Source organism: Callospermophilus lateralis, chromosome Y, assembly GCF_048772815.1.
Source record: "Callospermophilus lateralis isolate mCalLat2 chromosome Y, mCalLat2.hap1, whole genome shotgun sequence".
In the NCBI taxonomy this organism is placed as follows: Eukaryota; Metazoa; Chordata; class Mammalia; order Rodentia; family Sciuridae; genus Callospermophilus; species Callospermophilus lateralis.
The window spans coordinates 10996300-11018010 of NC_135326.1; the positions used below are offsets into that span (position 1 = coordinate 10996300).

Genomic DNA, 21711 nt, shown 5'->3' on the forward strand with positions numbered 1-21711 from the left:
TGAGGTCTTGGGTCTAAGGAATGTCCTGGAACATGCCTCATCTAGACAGCTAACTTCTTGGGACCTTGTTTTCCCCAAGCCCTGTTCCCATTCCTTGGATACAGTTGGACAGTCAGCCTGTGGATGCTGGTGCTGAGGGGCCAGGTCACCAGTGATTCCTGACCCTTGCATTCTCTCACACTGTGAAAGAGCAAAAACTCTCCCCAAGCATAAGGACCAGCCACCCCAGTGCAGTGCTGTGAAAATCTGAAAAGCTCGTAGGCTGGAGTCATGGTCTAGGTCTCATGGGAGAGTGGACATGGAGTGTTTCAGTGAGCATGCCCAGGTGTGAGGATGTCCCAGCTGGCAGGGGGACCTTCCCTGCCTCTTGAGCCTGGTATGTTTGCTCCCTCAGCACCAGCCATCTGTGGTTATCACTGTGAACTGATCTGCTCACTTATCTGAGGCCCAAGTTGATTTATTCAGAACCAAATATGATGAAATATTATAAAAGAGGGAAGAAAGAAGTGGATTTAAAAAGCCTACTTACATTTCCATTTGGTAAACATTGTAATTTATGGCAAGGTGCAGTGGTGCACAGCGGTACTCCTTGCTTCTCCAGAGGCTGAGGCAAGAGAATTTAAAGTTTGAGGACATGTTTAACAACTTAGCGAGACCCTTTGCAACTTGGTGAAACTTCAAATACTGGGGATGTGGTTCAGTGGTCAACTGCCTCTTGGTTCAATCCAAGGTATCAAAAAGAAAAAAAAAGCGCCTTATCCTTGGGCCACCCCTTTGGGAGCTGGACTGTTAGCTTATAAAATTTGGGAGTTACATGACTTCTCTCTGTCTACACTCACTGTGATCACTACAAGATTTTGACTGATCTTAAATATGGTCTTCTATTTACATTATTAGAAGTAGGTTTTATTTTAAGTTCACCAAGAAGCACAGCACACCTGGCCCTGTAATTCACAGAATTTTATAAAATGCTCAGGGCTTTTCAGAGAGTGTAGATGATGGGAAATTTCAGTCTCCTTAATCTCGTTGGTAAGAAATTATATCGTCTTTCTATTAATTTCATTGTATTTTATGCCTCTCATTTTGTATCTTTCCTATTATAATCATTTTTGTCATTCATGAGATGAAGTTTAGTAGAGTTATATTTGTGTGTGTGTGTGTGTGAGAGTGTGTGTGTGCGTGAGTGTGTGTGTGTGTGTGTTTGTGCCCTGCTTCAGATTGAACCCAGGGCCTTATGTATGCTTGGCAAATGCTCAACTGTTGAGCTATACCCCAGGGCAAGAAAGTGAACAATTATTGATTTATTTACTTATGTATTAAGTGGTGGGATTTAAGCCAGACACTTGCTCCTACTTGTTGTCATTCAAAAAATACTTTCAAGTTGCTGAAAGCATTTTTTGATGGTGGGTGTGTGTTTCCCTAGGGATTAAACCCAGAGGCACTTGACCACTGAGCACATCTCCAGCATTTTTTATTTTTATTTTAAAATTTATTTTTAATTATGTTATAGTTGCAGATGGACAGAATACTTTAATTGTGTTGATTTATTGTGGATCTAAATTTCAAAACAAGTGCCTCAAACATGCTGGGAATGTGCTCTGTCATTCATTGACAGCATCTTTTCCTGATTGTAATTTTTGATTAAGACCAAGTTTGACTATGTTACTGATGGTTTTGCTCCATTGCCGAGGCTGGCTTCAGTCTTATCATCTTCCTGTGACTTTTCTAGTTGCAAAAATTTTAATTGGACTCCACCAAACCAGGAGTTATAATGACTTTTAAAGATAACTCACCCATTTCTCTCAAAATGGAAACAGTATTGAAAATCAGTTTCCTTGCTTTTCTTCAAAGTTTTGAAATTTGTATATATAACCCTTCCTCTTTCCTTTACTCTTGCATTATTATGGAAAAGGTATTCATTATGTAATATTGTTTCTTCTATATATATTTATGAATCTTCCATGGCGTGGTAGTTGATCCATTTTTTATTGAATTTATTTTTCAGAGCAATTGTAGTTTTATAAAGTACATTAGTTAGGGTTCTCCGTTGGAACAGAATCAACAGGAAGAATGAATACAAAAAGGGGATTTGTTAGATTGTCCTAGGTGACCAGAAGCTGGGGAGTCCTCTGTGGCAGTCTAATGACTGGGGAGCTGGAGAAGTAGTAGCTGTGCTGCCCAAGATCCTGAAGCCTCTGAACAAGAGGGATCAAGGGTGCTACCCTAGTCTGAGATCTAATGCTTCTGGAAACTCCCTGGAGAATCACTGGCAGAATCAGCTTTGGAAGAGTAAAGAAGGAAAAGTTGATATCCTCAGGCAATCACAGCAGCAGTGGAAAACCCATCTGTGTAGAATCTAGCTTGCATGTGCAGCTGCTACCATGTTCTTGCAACTTTTATTCCATGAAGCCACCATCCTATTTGGATGACATTACCCACACTTAGGGAGGTTTTCTCGTTTGCTATCCCACATGCCAATCACTCCTAGACACAGCCTCATGGACACACCCAGAAGCCTATTAATCATTAGTGTCTCTTAATTTCACCAAAGTGAACATTCCAGTGAACCATCAGCCATAGTATCATACACCTCTTCTCTTTAGCTTATAGTCTCCAGTGTTTTCAACATCTTGTACTTGGTATGCAATTCTTCTTAGATTCAGACAAGTAATGTTTGTGGAGGTATTTTGCATTTATGATCATGAGAATAATTCATAGCTTCCTCATTTTATCAAGTTGATTTTGATAATAATGTAACATATGCCTCCAAAGGAATTAGAAGGTGTTTCCTGTGCTTCTTCATTCTCAAAACAAATGTAGAAAATTGGTGGCAGTTCTGGAGTGTCTGGTGGCAGCCTGTAGGATGTCTAAAAGTCCTACATTTCACTTTTTTGATGGTAATTAGTTGTTGAGTCAGTTTCTTCAGTAGGCACAGGCTCATGTGTTTTGTCTATTTGTCCTTCTGTGTATGTTGTAGGGGATAGTCTCTCTAAATTATGGGGCCACTTCCTCTAAGTTATCAGATTTGTGTCAAGTGCATGTTTATGATATTGTTGAAGATCCCATGGATGGTAATGGTGGCTATTTTAACTCTAATGGGTAGTTTCTGTGTCTTTGGGTTTCTTATTTGTTTAATGTTATTGTATTTCTCATACCTTTCTTCTATTTATTTACTTTGGTGTGCTGGTATGGATTCAACCCAGTGTCTCACTGGTGCTAGGCAAGCTCTCTACACTGAGCCATAACCTCACCGCTGTCCTCTGTTTCCTTAGTCACATATTAGTTTGTCAGAGATGGTGATGTTCATGCAGAACTTGGTTTTGCTGACTGCTGATTTCTTTTCTTTAATAATTGTTTTTTTCTTAATTTTTAAAATTGTTCATATATCTTTATTTATTTATATGTGGTGCTGAGAATCAAACCCACTACCTCACACATGCAAGGAGAGTGAGCTACAGCTTAGTCCCAGCACCAGCCCCTGCTGATTTCTTGATTGTGGTTTCACCAACACCCCCTCTTATCCGCCTGTGCTTAATTTATATTACCTTGCTCTTTTTTCTCTCCTTTGCTTAAGTACAAGGGCCAATGATTGCTTTTATATCTTCTTTTCTGGAATGTGCTCTGAATGCTGTAGAGACCCCCAGTGCACCATCTGTGCTGTTTTTTTCATGTTGGACTTTTATATTTCATTTTTCTCAACATGGTCACATTTGCCCTTAAGTCACCTCTTCCTCCTGTGTCTGTTTAGAGCCCTGTGTTGCATCTCCCATTGCTTAGAGGTTTTCCAGCTGCTTCTGATCTGATTTCTGCTTTAACTCCCATGTTCTTTGAGCCTACTTGGGATTTCACTGGCATTGAATACTTGTTGAGTTGAGGCTTATGGCTCAGAATGCGGCCTGTTCTGGGTGGTGGTACTGTGATCCTGAGAAGGCTGTGTGTTTCACTTTGACTAATGGCCAGGGAAGCCCTCCTGTCTGTTGCTCTGCTACATGATCACAGAACCAGCAGTGTTGTGGTGAGGTCTCCCAATGTAGCAGTTTATTCTTCATTGTCCTGGGGAGTTTTGTATGTCTCCGCCTGATGTATTTTGACTTTTTTTCAGGTGCATGCATACTAACAATTCAAGACAGTTACTTGAAAGTTTAGCCTAGGGCCCTCACATCCCTTTAATCCTGGCAGTTCAGGACTCTTAGGCAGGAGGATCACAAATTCAAAGGAAGGCTCATCAAGTTAGGCACTGAATGACTTAGAGAAATTCTCTCTCAAAATATAAATATTTAAAAATAAAATAGGGCAGTGAATGTGGCTTATTTGTTATGCACCCTTTGGTTCAATCCTTGGTACAAAATATAAACAAACAAATGAATAAATGAATAAAAAATAATTTATCCCAGGGATTCTGGAGTCTTATCTTACTCAGGCATGGTCAATCTCACATCTGTTATTTTTCATTTATGAGTTATGTTTTGCTGTTCCTCAGTATTTTTTGTGCATTTTTTTAAGTGAATGAAATATGTTTCTTGGGGCTGGGGTTGTGGCTCAGTGGTAGAGTGCTTGCCTAGCCTGCATTAGGCACTGGGTTTGTTTCTCAACACCATATACAACTGAAAAAAGTTCCATCAACAACTAAAAAAAGAAAAAAAGAAAATATGTTTCTTCCTTTTCTCCTATTCTGTGATTTCTGTTTGTTGAAGGCTTACATGCCTTTGCCTGGAGAATAGGTGTCTGAGCTATGTTTAGCAAATTATTTTGTATTCAACTCCTTTGAAAAATTTTTCTGAATGCTAGATCATCCAACAGAATGAAAACTGTAGCAGTTTCAGAGCTGATAGGCTGTGGTTTTGCAGACTGACACCCACCAGCTGTGGTCTCTGAAATTTCACCATGAGGGCTGGCAACAGCTGCAGGTACCTGTAATGCAGTAGCAGAAGCAGCAAACAAAGTAGCAGAGAAAGAACAATCCCTCTTCAGGTTGAGCATAGTAAAAGTCCCAAATGTGTATGAGTCTGTAGGCCATTGGCAAGCTTGTTCCCATATCAGAAATAAAAAATTCACTCTCCAATATATTGCCCCAATTTTCTTTCTTGATGTCCTCAAAGCTTGTTTATGTATAAAAGTAAAAGCCCTGTTGTTCTCTGGGCTCACGCTTTGGAAATTATTTTTCTGGGTTGTAGTGCCACTAATAAACTGTTGCTGCCAGATCTCAGTGTCCCCAGGTCTCATTTCTCCGTACACCAGATACAAGAGAATAAGAGTAGAAACAGCAAAACCTCACTTGTCTGGTTTCTGTGAGTAGTTGTGCTGGGGCCTGTCCTTTAACACACAGTGGTGCTATTGAAAACTCTGCTGTGCCTTTGCTCTGCAGATCCCCACCTGGAGAGCAACCAGTGCTGAGCATGTGGGTCATGGTCCTCTTTTAATATTTCCTCCTGGTCTGTGTGAACTTCCTTCTTTCATCAGTATATCTCGGTGGTTTTATTTGGGGGAGCATACTGTGGAGTAAATCCTTGGGTGCTTAACAACTGAACCAAATCCGCAGCACCTTCCCCCTTAACTTTTATTTTTGTTACCTTTCATTTAGGATTTTGCCAACCTGCTTAGGGCCTAACTAAGTTGCTAAGGCTGGCATTGAACTTGAGAACCTCCTGCCTCAGCTTCCTAGACCTGGGTGTCTTTAAAACTTGATTTTTAAAAGAAACTCTCTGAAGCTTTCTTGGTCAAATTTTAGGTGATGGTTGAGCGGGTAGACAATAGTTTGCTTTCTTGCTAGATGCAGGCTGTTTGTTTACTTAAATCCTTTTAAGGAATTTCTGCTGATTTTTATAGTAATTATTTCTGATGTAGAAGAGTGAGAGTTGGTTTTAGGCGTTAATATATTTCCATGGTTGAGCTGGGGTTGTGGCTCAGTGGTAGAACACTCACCTAGTACATGTGAGGCCATGGGTTCAATCCTCAGTACCACATTAAAAAATAAATAAATGAATAAATAAAGGTATTGACTTCAATTACAATTAAAAAACAATATATTTAAAAATATATATATATCCATGGTGATTTTAGTATGAATTGCCCAAAACTGAAGAAGATGTGCTGTGTGTAGTCTGGAGTCACAGAGGGTCAGGCTGAAGGGATCATGAAGGTCAAACCATGGCTGCTGCACTGCACTCTTCCCTATGACTGCTTCACGGAGCTGTTGGGAAACTTTCAGGGCTTTGGGGCATGATGACATTGTTGTTCTGATGGTTTGGCTTGGGTTTCCACTTCTGCTCTATTTCATGGCTGTACTGAGATGATTCCAGGCTCCCTATTGTGTCATTTTGCTCTGAGTGTTGATTTTTTTTCTTTCTTCTAATCATTAGGGAATTGTATAACATGTTCTTCTACAAAACTAAATTTCCACAGGTGCAATGGTGCATGATTGTATTCCTAGCAGCCTTGGATGATAAGGCAGAAGAATTATAAATTTAAATGCTACCCTCAGCCTCTCACAAGGCCCTGAGGAAGTTTTTGAGTACTGTGTCAAAATGGCATATGTGCTGGGGATGTGGCTCAGTCATTAAGTGCCCTATGTTGAATCCCTGCTTATTTTTTTTCTAAATGTTTCTAACCACAAATAAATAAATAAAATAAAATTTCTTGTAAGCTTATTAAAAGTGTTTTAGTGTTTCACATTTGAATGTAGAGTGAATGGATTTTTGTCTACAGAATTGAGGATATAGTGCCTTTGGCCACCCAGATTCCAGTTTGCCTGGACCATCATTGTGATCTGTATCCAAGACACCTGCTCTCACTCATCTTTCCATGCTGTGAAGGCCAGCCCACTGAAGCCTTTCTCATGGTCTCTTGCTCACCTCTGCTGATACTGTGCTGCTCAGGAGATCACGTTTTAAGTCCTTGAGAATGGTTGTATGTCAGTGGCAGGAGCACCTTCTGGTAGGCGATATTTTTGGCTGTTCCATCATGGAGCAGACATCATAGTATTCTTATGGTTATACATGGAGTGGCCTGTTTCACACCCAAACTCTGTTAGATAGACGAAGATTCTGGGTTGCAACACTGCTTCTTTACCACACCCTGGAAATGCTTCTGTCTTAGGTTTGTTTGCACCACCATCATTACAGGCAGGAGAAAATTCTTTCACAACGGACACAAGTGCACATGTGGCCTACTCTTGACCAAAGTGTCCTTGAGTGGAACATGGCTATGTGGAACATGACCTTATGGTAGTAAAGTGACTGCTTTTCAGTAGGTTATTGACAATCATTGCCCAGTCATGTTGCTATGAGATTTAGAAATTCATATCTGCTGTTCATTAAGAAAATTGTTTTGAGACTTATAAAATTTTGCAAGGTTGTTGTTTGGACAAGGTGACATCTTTGGGTCATTGAGTTATATGTAAGACATGTTCCATCTTTCCAGTTACCTCATTCTGCTTTGAGTGTAACCTTGAGAAATCATCAAATTTTTGTGTTTTTTAATCATTGTGCATGTTTTCTATTTTATTAATTTTGTTATGGAGAAATGCACCTGCAAATATCTAGTTGTTCTCTTCATGTAATCCCACAAAATGAACACAATCCCCAGTTCACAAATTGTGGCAACCCAAGTGTCATTTTGTCTATATGCTGTCTGTAGGGGAATCTTCTTTGTGATCAATGCTCAGAAGTCATGGGTGGAAACTGTTCTAGGCATTTCCTTAAAAAAGGAACAATAGACTTTCAGAAAGAATCAAGAGATCAGTGAATAATGCCCTGTTGTCTATATTAACTGTGTAGGCACAGTGACCCACTGTGGTTGACAGAATCCCTCTCAATTGCTGAGTTCTGTGATTGTAACAATTTTATACTCAGCTTTCTTTCCTAAGGTTAAGTACTATTGGGGATGATAATATTAGCTCTCCACTGCAGAGAAGGCGGTTAGGACATGTAATAGAGGTGTAACCAACAAAGTGACTCAGAATACTGTCTTACTTCCTATCAACTCACCAGTGGAAGGAAGTAAACACTTAGTTGCTTTCCTTCTGAGTAGTCTTATTCTAGTGTTAAAATGTGTGTGAGGAATTGAGTGCAGGAAGGACTTTGATGGACCAAATCATGGAATTTCCAAACCAATAATTCAGAGAATCCTGTGGACATCAAGCATGTTGAGTACATATTTCTTCTGCTGTAAATCTCTCCTGAACTCCAGTAAACATTTGTGGGATATTTTAGACCTCAGTGAGCTTTGAGGATGTGGCTGTGAACTTCACCCAGGAGGAGTGGGCATTGCTGGATCCTTCCCAGAAGAACCTTTACAGAGATATGATGATGGAAGTCCTCAGAAACCTAGCTTTTATAGGTAATAATGGTGTTTTTTTAATTAATCAAATAGAGAACTCATGTTTATTTTGGTCATTTATATGCAACATGAAAAGGGAATACATTGTTGAATTATTGCAGCATAAAAGACACCTACAATTTGGCAAAGCATTTCTGTCTCCTAAAACTTCACAAATATTGTTCTGGTTTCTCATTTTATAAAACAAATTGGATGAAAAGAACATTGAAGATGAGATCAAAAATTCTGAGATCATTCTAAGGTAATTGTACCCACAAGAGGAGTTCTTGAGAGAATCTGAGAATGTTGTATAATTTTTAAAACAGACCAACTCAAGAAGTATGCACAATTTGAAATGTATTTATTCTTATAAGATTTTTTTTACCAGAAATATATACTTAAGTGTAAAAGATATTCAGTCTTTTCCAAGTACTTGATATGCCAAAAGTATATGAAATTGCATGTGAATATCACTATTTGGATAATCACCATAGAGAGGCTGCATTGCAAAGATTGTTTCCTTTCAATCTCTTGATTTTCAGGCAATTTGAACACATCAGGAAACCTAGCCTTTACCTGATGTTGGTAGTAATGTAAGCTTAGAACCTATAAATAAGCATAAAGTCATGAATGAATCAAGCATTGATAATGTGCTGGTCATTCTTCAAAGAAGACATGTGGTAAACTTCAACGGCCAAGAAGATAGTTTGGAAAAATTTTCAATGAAATTCCAGTTCTTAACTGGACAAAGAAAAATTTTAATACAGTAAATTCATGTGGTTCTTATATGTGTGCCAAAGAGTTCATATGCCTTTCATTCCTTCATAGGAAGATCACATCTCACACTGGACACAAATGCTACAAGCATGAGGAATGTGAAGAGAAGCCATGTGAATTTAAACACTACAGGCAATCCCTCGTTTCGCTCAAAAGTGTTCACACACAAATGTTAATACAACCTGGAGAGGGACCCTATGAAAGTACAGTACGTGGGAAAGTCGTCAGTTGTTCCAGTGACATTCAAAGGCATGAAGATACTCATACTGGGTGGCAACCCTATGAACATCAACAATGTGCTGAAGCCTCATCTTCTCCCACAGGTGTTCAAAGACACATGAGAACACAAAGTGGAGGTAAACCTTTTCAATGTGAGGTATGTGGGGAAGCCTTTTATTTCTCCTCTTTATTTAGAAGTCATGAAAGAATTCATTATGGAGAAAAACTCTATGAATGTAAACAAGATCATAAAACCTTTGTTTCACACTCAAGTCTTCAAAGGCACAGGATCACACACACGAGGAATGCACGTTTCAAATGTAAGGTATGTGAGAAAGACTTTGCTTACCCCAGTTTACTTAGAATACATCAGAGAACACATACTAGAGAGAAGCCCTACGAATGTAAGCAGTGTGGCAAAGCATTTTCTACATCCAGTTACCTTCAGATTCATGGAAGAGTGCATACAGGAGAGAAGCCCTATGAATGTAAGCAGTGTGGCAAAGCTTTTGCTATATCCGGGAGCCTTCACGCACATGAAAAAACTCACACTGGAGAGAAGCCTTATGAATGTAAGCAGTGTGGCAAAGCCTTTACTACATCCACTCACCTTCACTCACATGAAAAAACTCATACTGGGGAGAAGCCCTATGTGTGTAAGCAGTGTGGAAAAGCCTTCACTCATTCCTCTGGCCTTCACTCACATAAAACAATTCATACTGGGGTGAAGCCTTATGCATGTAAGCAGTGTGGGAATGCCTTTGCTCGTTCCTCTGAGCTTCACTCACATATAATAATTCATACTGGAGAGAGGCCTTATGCATTTAAGCAGTGTGGCAAAGCATTTACTAGGTCTAGTAGCCTTCAAATACATAGAAGAATACATACTGGGGAGAAACCCTATGAATGTAAGCAGTGTGGAAAAACCTTCGCTCGATTCTCTAACCTTTACTCACATAAAACAGTTTATACTGGGGAGAAGCCTTATGCATGTAAGCAGTGTGGCAAAGCCTTCGCTCGTTCCTCTGACCTTCAGTTACATAAAATAATTCATACTGGAGAGAAGCCTTATGCATGTAAGCAGTGTGACAAAGCCTTTGCTACATCAAGTAGTCTTCACATACATAGAAGAACACATACTGGGGAGAAGCCCTATGAATGTAAGCAGTGTCTCAATTTCTTTGCTAGTTCCAGTTACCATCCCAAACTTGAAAAAACTTATACTGAAGAAAATCCCTATGAGTGTGAGCAGTGTGGCAAAGCCTTTACTAGTTCCAGTGACCTTCAAAGACATGGGAGAACACATATTGGAGAGAAGCTCTATGGTTGTAAACAATGTGGAAAAGCCTTTGTTACATCTGCTCAGCTTCACTTACATGAAGGATCCCATACAAAGAAATCATACTCATGAAAACAATTGGAAAAGTCTTATGTTAATAATGTTTCCCTCTTTAATGTGTAGTAAGTTTTCTGTAGAAAAATTCTTTGAATGTGAAATGTGGTAAATCAATATTTCTTGTCACATTCAAAGAGAAGAAAGTGCTCACATGTCCAAATCTCTCTCTCTCTCTCTCTCTCTCTCTCTCTCTCTCTCTCTCTCTCTCCCTACTTACCTACCTACCTATAAATAGTACTGGGTATTTAGTTTGGGAGTCATCTATCACTGAGCCACAACCTTTTTCCTTTTTATTTTGAGACAGGGACTTGCAGAGTTCCTTAGGGCCTTGCTTAGGTGCTGAGTTTGGCTTCACATTTGTGATCCTTCTGCCTCAGACCCCGAGTCTCCGAGATTAAAGGCAAACACTATTAGATCCAACTGAATAAAGCTTTCAATGTGAAGAATTTGGAAAATCATTCCATTTTTTCCTGTTGCCTTCAAAGTCATTTCACTCACACTGGAAAACAATCCCTCAGAATGAGGAAGATTGGGACATTCTGTCAGCTTCCCATCCCAGCCCTGCTTTCCTTCTCATATATGACAATACAGAGGGAAGCCCTGAGAATGTGATTAATGCGAAAAGTCTTCTAATTTTCCCAGTTTTTTATAAGGTCTGGGAAGGCTCTTCTTGAAAGATTCATGCCAAAATGAATAAATCATATTCAAGTAAGTGTTTCCGTTTTGTTCAGTTGTATGAAAGGACTCATACTGTAGAAAATCCTATGGAAAAGCCATGTGGGGCAGTATTCAGCTTTCCTGGTTTCCTTCAAAGACATAAAGGGTTTCACATCAGGGAAAACCCTTCTGTTCTTTAAAGAATGTGGTAACACTTTCATTTTTCCATGTTCTTTTTGAACATCATGGAAGAACTCACTCTGGAGATAAGCCTTGTATATAAAAATGTGGTGAGACCCTCAATTGTTTCAGATCCATTTAGACTTATATAGACTTGAGAATTTTTTAATTTAATTTTTTTTACTTTTTTTTTTTTTTGGTACCATGGATTCAACCCAGAGACACTTAACCACTGAGCCACATCCTAGTTCTTTTTAATTTTTTTTTTCAAATATTTAGACATGGTCTCACTGAATTGCTTAAGTCCTCACTATGTTGCTGAGGTTGACTTTGAACTTGTGATCCCCTGCCTCAGCCTGCTTTTCCAGTGGAATTACAGTCATGCAACCCCTTCAGCAAGAATCCTCTTTTTCTGAGAAAACCAGTGTAGGTGTGTAAAAAGGGTGTGTGCCTTCATTTCTTTCTATTCAGAGGCAAGGAGAATTCACCCTGGAGTGGATGTAGGAATTGTGTCAGCATGAAGATGTGAAAGCAACATGTTTCTCCCAGTTAAATATCTCTTCTTGTTAGATTTAATTTTTCTCTATATATTTTTTGCATCTTAGTCAACTCCCCCATATGATGACATAATCTTATATTTACTGTGTATGTGTGTGCAAAATCTAGTGTGTAGTATGATTTTGTACATAGAAGTATGCTATACAATAGTACACAAGATTTGTAGTTAAAATATATTAACCTGTATTTGCAGCATTTTAATTCTTTTTTAGAGTTTTCATCTCCTTCCCTTGAGTCTATTTTTCTCTCATATTGCCCACTTTTATGACTTTCATATATGTTGTGACAAAATAAAAATTGTGAGAGGTTTTAAATATAATTACCAGGGTCATAGAAGAGAAAATAAACATTACTATTGTAATTATCATCATAATCCTCATCACCACCACCATCGACGTATCTAAAATGCATAAGCCCTGATCCCATTCCTACCCTTTTTATTTATTTATTAAGTTTTTGTTGAAGTGCTTTTTAAATTCTTCCCAAGGGCCTCAGTATGTTGATGAGGCTGGGTTTGAACTTGTGATTCTCATTCTATAGCCACTGGGATTACAGATGTGCTATCATGCCTGGCTCCTGAATGTTTCTTGAAACTTTGATGTAAATCAATATGTGCCTTCTTTCTGAGAGTTTCCAAGTCCTAATTGATTCAGGGGCGAGAATTACTTTTTAATGTGCTTATGTGTACTAATGCCCTTCAAGCTCTAAGATTCTAGAATGATTCTGAGCATCACAAGGACATTAATTCACACCTTATACTTCAAATTTTTGTATTTCCAGTTGGAGTAAACTGAAGTCCACTTGAAAAAAAATTTTATTTTAGATAATTTCTGTTGAAAACAGGGTGGGAGAACTGCTTTAGTATTTAAGGAATCAAACTATTCATTTCTGTTAAGATCTTATGATAAAATAAAATGTAAGTAATCACTGAGAATTACAGATTTTTTTTAACAAACAATTTTATTGTTCCCTGTGCAATAGACACCAGCTGTGCAACTTTGCAGAGTCACAGAGACTATGGAAGGTGGACTGGTGCTCATGTGAGTGTTCTCTAGAGCACCAAGTGAAACTACAAAAGCAAACACTTGAAAGGGGGGAATTGTACCACCCACACATGCACACTCACACCCCCGTGTACACACATGTACAGGATAAAGTCACCCTTTTCTCTACATGCCCTCCCTCGTGCAGTTCTTTTATCCTCACTGTATCCTGCAACTATTGATTTCTTTGATTTTTTTTTCCACAACGTTGCTGCCTACTACTTTTTCTCAAAAATTAATTATTACTTCATGAGTTCTCAATTTATTCTTTTGTCTTTCTAAAGTTTGGCTTCACATTGTGTATGTGAATTGAGGCCTTTACACTCCCAGCATTTTGTACAGATTGGCTAAATGTCTCTTTTTTCCTCCTTTCCTCCCTTCTTTCCTTCAGATTTTACCCAGGAGTGCTCCACCACTGAGCTTCCCCCTAGCCCTTTTGTTGTTATTTTTTGAAATGGGGTGATGCTGGCCTCAAACTTGTGGTCACTCTGCCTCAGCCTCCTAGCAGCTGGGACCATAGAGATGTGCCCTTTTGTGACCTGCAACTGGCCTCTTCCTTTTCCTTGGTGCCTTATTGGCCCGTTAATGACTCTGGGACTACCACTCTGTCACTCGTGTTTGTTCTAAGTCTTATGTGTTGTGTTGTATGTAGGCACATTAAAGTTGTAATTTGTATGTATTGTTTGGAGAGGCACCTTCTCACAATATACTTTGCCCTGTACTTAATTGAGTGGCTTTCTATTTCTTCTCTTTCCCTGGTGTCAGAAACCCAATCTTGCCTTGTGCCTGCTAGACAGGCACTCTAGCACTGAGCCCTCCCCTATCTCAGGTGTTGAGTTTGCTGCTGCTATGTGTGTGGACCCCACTGATGACCACGTTGGTGGAAGCAGCTCTACAGGTTTTCCCCCATGTTTTCACCTGGTCCCTTTCTTCTTAAACATCTTTAACAGCAGGGAATTTTAAACACTGACATCCAACTTAGCTTTTCTAACCCTGATTAATACTTAGGTCGAATATGCCAGAAAACCCAGGCTGGACTTCTCTCTGTGTTCAGGGTACCTCAGTTGCCCTGGGAACATCGTGTGATGATTTTCTTCAAACACAGCATGTGATCAAAACTAGGTAAGGAGGGTCCCAGTCAGATGTCCTAATGTATTGATGCCCCCTTCTGCACCTAAGAATCTTAAGTAAGCTCTACCAGCGACCCTCACCATAATTTTCTTTAAAACAAATATCAGGAAAAGGTTTTGGAAAGAAATCAATATGTGTTAGAATGAAGATGTGATGATGTTACTTCTTGTAAAGCTTGGAAGGCCTCTGAATAATCTCAAAAATGATTAAAAATTCATTTTCTGTAAACAACCGAAAAAAATTTTTTATGTAGCCTCCGACAAAAAAAATGTAAATCTCCACCCCCTCCCACTGGCTGTAAAGGTAATGAAATTTCAACATCAAGGTCCAGAAAATTTTATGTGATACCCTTCTGAGCCCTGCAGTCAATGAGTCTGCTCCTGGAATCTACCTTGGGTGTCCAGCCTCATGTGCCCCACATCACTAATGCAGCCTCCACTGGCAAAAGATTTTAGATGGTAGCCAAGAATTTTTCTTTTAACTGTAACAGCAGGGTCTGTGATTAGAACTCAGGAGCACTAGTTTCAAGGTTCCTAGAGACTTTAGAGCTTCCTTACCCAGCAGTCATGACCCAAGTGAAGTCCCCAGTTGTTGTAGCACCCTGGAGCTACTTCATGAAGGCAATACCCCTCTTGACCCTACAGCCAATAAATTTCCAGGAGTCCTGCTTTTCAGTGCTTGCCCTGTGCTGCAGGAAGGGTCCTGCATATTACTATAAACACCAAGATCCCTCTGGTCTTAAGCAGAGGACAAGGTTCTGGCTATCTTCTATACCACCTCACCCCAATGCTCAACTCCATCTTCTACAACCTGAGGAACAAAGAGAGGTTGGGGCCCTGAGCAGATGGAGCCAGAGGGTCTGTTCTGTGTAATGTAAAAAACCAATCTGCCTCTTTCCCCGGGACTTAGCTACAAGTCCTTTCAACAATGCATAGTAACTGATAATATTACTTCCCACCAAGAGTGTAAAGACTAAAAACAATCTAGAATATAAATACACTTTTCAGGTCTGTACAAAATTGTCTTATAAACATGTGTAATTTGAAATAAGACTTTAATTGTGTATTGTCCACTTAATATAAATATGTGTATTTTCTGTTAATGAAGTATCAATGAGAAGATTTTTTTTCTTGTTCTTGCTGAAACAAGATTGGAAATTGTCTACCTGGATTGGCATTCAGCATAACAATTTCAGTATATTCAATTTATCTTCTAATATTGTTAATTTATTATTTATGTACATCCAAAACAGGAAAAACAATTTTGTTGAGTAATGGATCTAATCAAAAAGAGTAAGTTTTATATTGTCTTCCCCTCATTGTATACATTTAACCATTATTAATTGTCTTTCAATTTATAGAAATCATTACCGAATTCAGCAGAGAACTCATTAGAAATATTGAACTCTTCATTTTTGATGTCACATGTCAAACTAATGCTTTTTTAGTAAGGGAATGAACATCAATGAGGACTCAGAGGTGCCAGCAGAGGTCAAGGGTGAGGGCAGGTGAGATATAATATGGACAGCCCAGGGTACAGTCTGATGAGCCGCATTAGGTACATGGAGGGCCTTCTATCATCCTTCTCATGCTCAGAACACAATCCAATTACATTCCACATAGCCACTGCTCCTTGCACATCCACACTGTATGTCAAATGACACTTTAAGTTCTACCTGCCACATCTCATACATTTACTGAAATGAGTGATGGAAAGTGAGCACTTAGACACAAAGACTTACAGTCATATTTAGCTCATATTACAAGATGATCTTAAAAATATTTAGTTTGAGAAAAAATAGATTATTTTACTAAGGTTTTCTAGAGTATTTCTAACTGGAAAACGTTTGGTATAAGTTTCTGATGAATCATTGAAAAATAAGAATTTTATTATACAAAATTCACAATTCTCCAAAAGTTGTTTATATTCTAATAATATGTAATTCTTGCTATAAATGGAATTCATATCATCCAGGTTTTTAAACTTCAAAAAGAAGAAACACACACAAATGCGCGCGCACACACACACACATTGATCTTTGGCAGTATTGAGTATCCAAACCAGAGAGGTCACCTATGAGGCAAGTTTCCCACCACTAAGATATACACTTGGACATAAATTTAAATACAAACTCTTGTTGAGGAACAAGAGAGTAAACCAGCTTCTCACAAGTCTGTTCTCTCCTCTTGCACTGTGTTACACCCAAGGGAGGGTCTTCCCAAATAAAAACAGCTAATGGCTCACATTTACCAGCAAGGCCTTTAAGGATTTCTGTGCAGAGTGAAATATTAAACATACCACTGGCATTCCTTATGCCCTCTGTGGCAAGTTAAAAGAGCCCACAAGGAGCTAAAGGCTGCCATTTGAGAACAAAAGCGGTGATACAGCACCTTCTCATCATCTCCCTATGGTATTCTTAAGACTATCATTTTTACTCTGAATTTCTTAACAGTTCCTAAAGATGATGACTGCACACCTAGCTTCAAACATTGGCCCATTGATTGGGCCTTCTCATTAACACTTAGTACAATATAAAGACCACTTTACCAATCAGTGGTAGGAGCCTTCACCACTCATGGTGAAGTTAGCTAGGGGATTTGCTTGTGTCTTCCCAGAAAAAATCCAAAGCTCATCTGGATCCAAGCCTGACATGTCTGACCCTGGATGCCTACCTGACATGATGGCCTGCTGCACAATACAAGAAGAGAGGAAGCAAAACTGCAAGAGGGCATGAGGACCCCAAAGAGAGACATGTCACAGTATCACATGGAGGGATGTAAAAGGGCAAATTCAACAGTCCAAAAATATTGGAGAATAGCCAGGGTCGCGGTTCTATTTCTCCTGGGCAAGGCTTTTTTCTACTTTTATGCACAGCACTAACCATCCACAGTGCCATGGCCCAGGTAAATTGGGCCCGGTCACTAGACCACCCCTTTTTGCTGTGGCTAATTGGGAAGGGGCTAAGATCTTTTTCTAATAACTCCAACCTCATTGACCCTGAGTTAACCATCCAGGAGGTGACTGTAACCTGGAATGCCAGCATTTCCAAACCTACTCTGCCCATTTGTATCTATGTAGCAGACAAAGAAACCTATAATCCAATCAGAAGGGCTAAATCATCACAGTGAGGAAATATTCAAACCCACAATCTACAATCAGAAAAAAAGTGAAAATGAAAGAGAAATTGATACCGGAGATTGAACACTGAACAATAATATTAGTAGAAAACAGAGGAAATAAATTATTAATGGAATCAGTTGAAAATGTTTACCATCTGAATGTCAGGTATTACAACATTAAAGGAGTTCTGAGACCATGGCAAGGTTGTCAAAATATTTTCCTATTCATAATATCCAAGGAATGAAAATATGTTCATGAGATTGTCAAGAGGCTACAGGACCAGAGGTACTGTGCCTTTCGGTTTCTCACTATTGGAAGGAACAGGGCATTTTCAAAATAGAATTTTGGAGCTTACCTGAATGTCATTTACACAGAGCCTAAAATAAATATCATATATATATATATATATATAAATTTACTTTTTAGTTTTCAGCGGATACAACATCTTTGTATGTGGTGCTGAGGATCGAACCCGGGCCGCACGCATGCCAGGTGAGCGCGCTACCACTTAAGCCACATCCCCAGCCCTAAAATAAATATCTTTAAAGTTTCCAAGCTGGGCTGGGGATGTGGCTCAAGTGGTAGTACGCTCGCCTGGCATGTGTGCGACCGGGGTTCAATCCTCAGCACCACATACAAACAAAGATGTTGTGTCTGCCAAGAACTGAAAAATAAATATTAAAAATCTCTCTCCCTCTCTCTCTCTCTCTCTCTCTCTCTCTCTCTCTCTCTCTCTCGTTAAAAAAATAATAAAGTCTCCAAGTTTACATTCCTAGGACTTTTTTAAAATTATTTTTTCATTCTGCTTTTTTATATATGACAGCAGAATGTATTTCAGTTCCTAGTACACATAGAGCACAATATTTCATGACTCTGGTTGTACATAAAGTAGTGTCACACCATTTGTGTCTTTATACATGTCCTTAAAATAGTGATGCCCATCTCATTTCACCATCTTTCTTACCCCCATACCCGCCCTCCCATTTCATGTATCCCCTTTACCCTATCAAAAGTTCTGCCATTCCTCCCATGCTCTCCCCCAGCTCCATTATAAATCAGCATCCTCATATAAGAAAAAAACATCTGGAATTTGTTTTTTGGGGGAAATTGGCTTACTTCATTTAGCATAATATTCTCCATCTGCATCCATCTATCTGCAAATGCCCTAATTTTATTCTCTTTTTATGCTGAATAATATTCCATTGTGCATATATACCACAGTTTATTAATCCATTGATCAATTAAAGAGCATCTAGGCTGGTTTCACAAATTAGTTATTATTAATTTTGCTGCTAACAATATTTATATGGCTGAGTCACTCTAATATAATGTTTTAAATTCCTTGGTGTAGAAACCCAGGAATGGGGTATCTGGGTCAAATGGTGGTTCCATTCCCAGTTTCCAAGGAATCTCCATAGAGTTATCCATATTGGTTGCACCAACCTTCTCTCCCTCCAGCAATGTATGAGTGTCCCGTTTTCCCCAAATCCTTGCCAACACATAATGTTTTGTGTTCTTAAAAGCTGCCATTCTGACTGGAGTGAAATAAGATTTTAAAGTAATTTTTATTTCTAAGAATCTTTTTAAACTAAGCTGTGTTTCTCTAAAAAGAAAATAGTTTTGGAAGAAGATGTGAGCTAAAGGAACTCGGGGTCAACCAGTAGCTGGGCAGGGCTGGGAGCTGATGGGCTACACCTGTGGTGTAGAGGTCACCAGGGCAGAGCAGGCTGAGCAGACAGTCGTCAGTCCTGGTTCAGGTACATCTTGATGGGCGGCTTTTCCTTTCTGAGGTGTAAATAGTCAGGCAGTAGCTGCTCTCTGGATGTTACACTCTCAGGTCTCATTGTAGTGAAATGTGTCTGTACGGGATCTAATTGGAGGCAACCATCTCTCTGCTCTGGAGAGGACAGAACAGCTTATTTCCCACCCACACATAGGCCACAGCCCCTGGTGCTGTTCACCTCCTGACCAGGCTGATTCCTGCTGTTGTCCTCAATCATCTCTCTGTGATCCTTGTCCCTCCACAGGCACAACCCTGTGGAACTGGCAATTCCTAACCCTGATCTTCCAGCCAGAGGGCTCCTGAGCCTGCCAAGGGGGAGGGGTCTGCTGTGGTTTGGGATCGAGTGGTCCAGCTTGACCTGCCTTTGCTCTTTGTCCTCTGAAGAGACCCCTGGGAGACACTTGTCCTTACAACCAACTCAGGACCCTGGTTCCACAAGGTGATGGGCAGAGGCCAGCAGGCCATGGAGGAGTATCAGTGGTTGCTGAGCCCCTTCCCCAGCAGCTGGGCATCCTGCACAACCTCTGGAGGACATGACTACAGCCTTGCCATGGCCCTTTCCCCCTGTGCTGGTGTGACACAGAAGACCAAGGGTAGTGACCTTCTGTGTGGAAAGAGCTGGAGCCTGGTCCAAACAGCTCCTCACTCTGTCCTCAGGCATTCTTTGCATGATGACCAGTGAATCCCCACATCAGCACTTAAAGTCACAATGCACAAACCACACTGAATGAAATGCACCCTCAGGGGCCACTCTGAGCACCCAGCAAAGAGACCAGAACTTCCTGCAATTAGAGGCTGAGACAGAAGACTCTGATCAAGCCTGGAGGAGACCACTCTGCAAACAGATGGAGCTTCCAAATTGCACAGACTTGAAAATGTAGAAGAGGAAAGCCCCACAGGACAAATCTGATGCTTTTAAGACATGGCAGGTGACAAGGCATTAAATCTCTCTTTATGGCTTTCAGAAGCAACAAAGGCTCCACCCTCAGGACCCCATCCCTTCCCCAAAGCCCTTAATTCTTAACACCATCACCTTTGGGGTAAAGATTTCCATATAAGAATTTGGGGGGGACTCCCATACTCAGGTCATTGCAATGGTCAGAGGGCTGGTGTGTCACTGTATTAGTCTTCCTAGGCTGCTGTAACAAAACAGCCAGCCTGGGGGCTTGTAGGCCACAGACCCTGACTACTCATCAATGACTTCATGTCAATCACCACCTGTAGCCATCTCCACTTTTGCCTGATGGCCATATCCAACTCCAATCCAGTGGATCTTGGGATAAGGAAAGAATGGCAGCTGTCAACACTAGGAGCCCTACTTCCTTACCAAATACCATGCTTTGTGGAACAGAAAGCCCACATATTGGGCCACCTCTGTCTCCTGTCACCCGCCCACCTCATCACCTCTGACATCATCAGCATCCTCTGGGCTGGGTCATCCCCTCCAGGCCCAACCACACCCTTGACACTTGTTGACATTTTAGGCCAAGTCCCCACAGAGGCTCCAAGTTCTTACCCCATAAGTGTTAAGCTATCAATTATGCAAATATATCAACAAAATTGTATTATTATTATTAGTAGTATTAGTAGTAGTAGTAGTAGTAGTAGTACTATTAATAGTATTCGTACCAGGGATTGAACCCAGGGTGCTTTAGCACTGAGTTGCATACCCATTTTTATATTTTAGTTTAAGACAAACTCTAAGTTGTTTAGGGCCTTGATAATTTGCTGAGGCTGACCCCCAAGATGCAATCCTCTTTCCTCAGCCTCCCAAGTCACTAGAATTATCACTGTGCACCATTACACTTGAGTTCTACATGATTTTTGACATTGTGCATTAAAATACACTGGAAATCATAATGTAGAACTTATGTTTTATTACATTATGATTTAAACTGTTATTATATAACAATATTCTCTGTTATGTGCTGTTTTGAACTTTCTCAACTTCCCCTATCCAAGCAACCTCCCTCAAAAACCTCTCCACAGGGAAGCAGCTCCCTCTGACCCTAGAGCATTTGTAACTCACGATCATGGTCAGTATATTTGATAGGCTACCTAGCAGCACACAACATACTTACTTTCTGAGATTCTAAGACATCTTTGCTCCGAGGACCCAGGGTCTCCTCAAAAAACATAGTCTTGTCTGCCCCGGTGGTGCACGCCTGTAATCCCAGTTGCTTGGGAAGCTGTGGCACGCAGATTGCAATTTGGAGGCCAGGCCCAGCAACTTAGTGAGGCTCTGAGCAACTCAGCAAAACCTTATGAAAGACATTAAAAAGGCTGGGCATGTGGCTTAGTGGTTAAGTGTACTGAGTTGAGGGGCTGGGGATGTGGCTTAATCAGTGGCATGCTCGCCTGGTATGCGTGCGGCCTGGTTCAATCCTCACCACCACAAACAAACAAAGATATTGTGTCCATCGAGAACTAAAATAAATATATAAATATTAAAAATAAATTTTAAAAAAGTGTACCGAGTTGAATCTCCAGTACCAAAAAACACAAATAAAATAAAATAAAATAAAAATGAA

At 40.0% G+C, this 21711-nt stretch overlaps 1 protein-coding gene across 1 annotated transcript in view; it reads left to right on the top strand.

The window, feature by feature from the left end:
• Positions 1 to 19483, top strand: part of LOC143639733 (uncharacterized) — a 33073-nt gene extending 13590 nt beyond the window's left edge. The window contains exons 2-4 of the mRNA XM_077107773.1: positions 9667 to 10089; positions 10174 to 10472; positions 19425 to 19483. Coding sequence (XP_076963888.1) covers positions 9667 to 10089; positions 10174 to 10472; positions 19425 to 19483 — 781 coding nt within the window. The remainder of the gene's footprint in view (positions 1 to 9666; positions 10090 to 10173; positions 10473 to 19424) is intronic.
• Positions 19484 to 21711: the final 2228 nt, after the last annotated feature.